The 4,862-nt window shown below is 45.4% G+C and overlaps 1 protein-coding gene across 1 annotated transcript; it reads left to right on the top strand.

Moving 5' to 3' along the window:
* Positions 1-315: 315 nt before the first annotated feature.
* LOC112109570 (polymeric immunoglobulin receptor-like) lies at positions 316-4,408 on the top strand (the record flags this gene model as incomplete). Its single annotated transcript, XM_026646256.1, has 3 exons — positions 316-421; positions 2,730-3,077; positions 4,088-4,408. Coding segments are annotated over exons 1-3 (712 nt in total), but the record flags the coding sequence as incomplete, so codon positions are not given.
* Positions 4,409-4,862: the final 454 nt, after the last annotated feature.

Below are 4,862 nucleotides of genomic sequence, written 5' to 3'. Positions count from 1 at the left end.
GTTTGATTTGAGCCTGAGACACCAGTTCGTTCCCCCTTTCCCACACAGGGAACTTAACAAAATGATCATTCAGTCTGTGAAAGATCAGCCAGTAACTGTGCTCAGGAGGGATGTGTAAAGTCCTCCCTCTGCCCTTCAGGACTGTCCTAACTCTTTTGTTGCCATCCACTTCCCTAAATACACAATTAAATTAACTTAATATCAGTTTTGTTGCAAAATATGGGGAAGTATTTCTGTGCTAAGGCAAGACCTCAGCCACTTCCTCATGCAGCTGCAGTGTCGATAGGAGAGAGCTCAGAGAGAAGAGACTTTCTAAAAATCCCTTTCACGTTCCATACGATATTCCAGCAATGCCCCTCTGTGGGCTTGAATACAGGCATGGAGCTGAGATTCCTGCTGCTGCTGCTGCTCTGCATCTCAGGTAAGAGGAAGAGTGATGTGATACTTGGGGGGTTACATGGACATTCCATGTCAGGGGCAGGTGGGATCTGGGGCTTGGTTTGTCAAATGTGCTGTGAATTGTTCAAGAAACAGCACGGTAAGGAGTGAGAGGATCCATGGCAGACCAATACCTCAAGTGAAGTAAATCAACACCAGAGCTCTACTGAAGTCAATGGGGCTACACCAATTTACACCAGATACTGGAAACTCCAGGTTCAATGGGTAAAGATTTTTGAACACCCACTACACACCACACAAATGTATCCCTGCAAAAATACGAGTTCACAATGTCATGCGAAAGTGAGAACAGGTGTTCTCATGGCACTGTTGTAGCCGGCATCGCGAGATATTTACATGCCAGATGCACTAAAGATTCACATGTCCCTTCATGCTTCAACCACCATTCCAGGGTGGATGTATCCATGCTGATGACGGGTTCTGCTCGATAACAATCAAAAGCAGTGCGGACTGATGCATGTTCATTTTCATTATCTGAGTCAGATGCCACCAGCAGAAGGTTGATTTTCTCTTTTGGTGGTTTGGTTTCTACGTCGGAGTGTTGCTCTTTTAAGACTTCTGCAAGTATGCGCCACACCTCATCCCTCTCAGATTTTGGAAGGCACTTCAGATTCTTAAACCTTGGGTCGAGTGATGTAGCTATCTTTAGAAATCTCACACTGTTACCTTCTTTGCATTTTGTGAAATCTGCACTGAAAGTGTTCTTAAAATGAACAACATGGGCTGGGTCATCATCCGAGACTGCTATAACATGAAATATATGGCAGAATGCGGGTAAAATAGAGCAGGAGACATGCAAGTCTCCCCCAAGGAGTTCAGTCACTAAATAATTAACATATTTTTTTAATGAGCATCATCAGCATGGAAGCATGTCCTCTGAAATGGTGGCCAAAGCATGAAGGGGCATACAAATGTTTAGCATATCTGGCATGTAAATACCTTGTAAGGCCGGCTACAGAAGTGTCATGCTAATGCCTGTTCTCACTTTCAGGTGACATTGTAAATAAGAAGTGGGCAGCATTATCTCCCGTAAATGTAAACAAACTTGTTTCTCTTAGTGATTGGCTGAATAAGAAGTAGGACTGAGTGGACTTGTAGGCTCTAAAGTTTTACATTGTTTTGTTTTTTAGTTCAGTTATGTAACCAAAAAAAAAAATCTACATTTGAAAGTTGAACTTTCATGATAAAGAGATTGCACTACAGAACTTGTCTGAGGTGAATTGAAAAATACTATTTATTTTGTTTATCATTTTTACCGTACAAATATTTGTAATAAAAAATAATATAAAGTGAACACTGTATACTTTAAAAAGCAACAGAGTCCTGTGGCACCTTAAAGACTAACAGATGTAGTGGAGCATAAGTTTTCGTGGGTGCATGCCCACTTCGTCAGAAGCGAAAGCTTATGCTCCACTACATCTGTTAGTCTTTAAGGTGCCACAGGACTCTTTGCTGCTTTTTACAGATCCAGACTAACACGGCTACCTCTCTGATACTGTATACTTTGTATTCTGCATTGTAATTGAAATCAATACATTTTAAAATGTAGAAAAGCGTCCAAAATATTTAACAAATTTCAGTTGGTAGTCTATCATTTAACAGTGCGATTAATCATGATTAATTTTTTTTGAGTTAATCGCGTGAGTTAATCGCGCTTAATAGAGATCCCTAATTGTATACTATTTGGGGCAGGGACTGTCTCTGTGTGACAGGGTGCAATGACCAGGAAATAGCTAACGACTGTCCCAGGGGGGCCAGCCACCTCCTGAGCACCCCCCCCCATGGCCAAAGGTTGCTATTGCAAGGGCCTGCCTCAGTTTCCCCCTTCAAGGGACTTATTAAATAAATTCCACACCAGCTTTAATGAATCCAGTGAGAACAGCCTTACTTAGAATCTGGTTTATTATCAGAAAGTTCAAATATTAACACAAAAAGCCCTTCCCCCAGCAGTCAGCTAGACACAGCCCCAAACACTGCTAGTGTCTCAGGCTCTTCCCAACCAATTGGTTCCCAGCCAATGGGAGATGTGGAGACAGTGCTGGAGGCAGAGGCAGCACACGGAGCCTCCTCCCATTCCCCACCTGCCAGGGGCCGCAGAGACATGCCACCAGCCGGCCGCTTCTAGTAGCGGCGTGGTGCCACAGCCACAGCGCCCAGCCTCTAGTTCTTGGGCTGTGTTTAGTCCAAGCACTGGAGTGCAGGGCTTAGAGGGGGCAGCAGGCAGCCTTGCTCCATCCCAGCTCTTACTGAGCAGGTCTGGTGTTTTCCAGGATTCCAAGCACAATTCTTTGACGCCATGGAGAGCAGAGTGGAGGGGCAGAGTCTCGTTGTTGTGTGTCGCTACAGTATACGGTATTACAGTGGAACGGAGAAAGCCTGGTGCCAGCAGAGAGGTGAGAAATGCTCTCCCATAGTTAACACCTCTTACACATCATATGGATACCAAACCAAGGTTACCTCTGGAAGAGCCATGATAGAGGATGACACCCGCAATGGGATTATAACCATCACCATGGAGAAGCTGCAGGTGCAGGACTCTGGCGTGTACTGGTGTGCGCTCTATTACCCGCCCAATACACTGTTTCCACTAAAGACAATTAAATTGGACGTTTTCAAGGGTGAGTTAATCTCCTTCCAGGAGAACTGTCTTTTCCACTGACTATAATCCGAATTCCTTCCCCCACTTTATCATCTCTCCCCTGCCTGTATCGATTCCTCCTGCCTGCCCCCAGAATCTGTCATCCTCCACAAATCCTTGTCTCCTCTCTCCTTTCTCCCACTGGAAACTGCTCTGAATCACCAGCTAACCTCAGCAATTCAGCCAACAGACCATTCCTGCTTCCTGTTAGAATAGTCTTTTCTTGTTTTCCCCTCTAATGGCTTCCTCAGGGGGCTGTCAATTTATATTGTAAAGCAGGGGTCGGCAACCTTTCAGAAGTGGTGTGCCGTGTCTTCATTTATTCACTCTGATTTAAGGTTTCGCGTGCCAGTAATACATTTTAACGTTTTTAGAAGGTCTCTGTCTATAAGACTATAATATATAACTAAATTATTGTTGTATGTAAAGTAAAGAAGGTTTTTAAAATGTTTAAGAAGCTTCAGTTAAAATTAAATTAAAATGCAGAGCCCCCCGGACCAGTGGCCAGGACCCGGGCAGTGTGAGTGCCACTGAAAATCAGCTCGCGTGCCGCCTTCGGCACATGTGCCATAGGTTGCCTACCCCTGTTGTAAAGTTTATTTATGCAAGAAGCAGATTCTGAGGGGGACATTTTAAAGGGCTCAGTCCCAACAATCAGGGCCAGATTTCCAAGAGCTCAGGACCCAGAGTGCACCCCACACGCTGAGCTCTTTGGAGAACCTGGCCTGGAAAGGATCAGTAACTTCCTTCGCTCTGCGAGACTTTGGGATGATCAAGTGCAAAGGGAACAGCCAAAACAGTTGATCTTTGCGGCAAACAAGACCAAATACACCAGTTCACATTCACCCCTCCTGTAACTCAGCTGAAGCCAGTGAATGGAGCTACACCAGGGAAGAATTTGGCCCCTTGTGCATATGTCACTCATGGGAAATGTACGTCATCGTACCTCTCAACCAGATCGTACTGACCAGTTTTTGTGGTTTCCTGAAGTCCAAGAATACGATGCTATGGAGGGGCAGAGTCTCTCTGTCCAGTGTCCATACAACACACAGGATTACAAAGAGGAGAAGAAAGCCTGGTGCAGAAGCACAGTTCAGAATGAGTGTGATGTATTGGTCAACACTGACCACAGGTACTATCAAAACAGGGCTCAGAAAGGCAGAGCCAGGATACATGACGACAGCCAGAAAGGGATTGTTACTATCACCATGGAGAAACTACAGGTAGACGATGCAGGGGTGTACTGGTGTGCGCTCTACGAGCCTCCCAGGCTTTACAGAATAATTGAAGTTAAAGTGGCTGTTGCCAAGGGTGAGTATTTATTGGTAGGGAAAATGTGGGGTTTTTGTTTTGCAGATTTCAGCCCCTCACTTTCCCCACTCTCTCCTTCCTCTCTCTGACACTGAATCTGTATCACCTCCTCCCAGATTATTCCAGAATTCCCTCCACTCCCCAAAAAACCTTGTCCCTTTATTCACAGCTCACACTAGGAACTGATGTAGAACATCAGCTGAGATAAGGACTTCCGCTGGTGTAGACAAGGCCTGAGGTGTTGAAACTGTGTTTGTATTTGCAGCTACATCTACAAGTGACGTCGGAGTTACCTCAAGCACAGGTCACACCCACCTAATCAGCCCAGCAGACGGCAGGTAAGGCTCCAACCCCTTAGTCGAAGACAGCCTCTGTGTTCGCACACCTCCAACGGGCTGTTAGTGGCTGATCCAAGATGCTCGTCTTTTCAGAGAGAAAGCAGCAGCCTTTCACA

Source organism: Terrapene carolina, unplaced genomic scaffold, assembly GCF_002925995.2.
Source record: "Terrapene carolina triunguis isolate 2854851 unplaced genomic scaffold, T_m_triunguis-2.0 Scaffold34594, whole genome shotgun sequence".
In the NCBI taxonomy this organism is placed as follows: Eukaryota; Metazoa; Chordata; order Testudines; family Emydidae; genus Terrapene; species Terrapene triunguis.
Note: the sequence above shows the minus strand (reverse complement) of the source record. Positions and strands in the feature narration are given on the sequence as shown.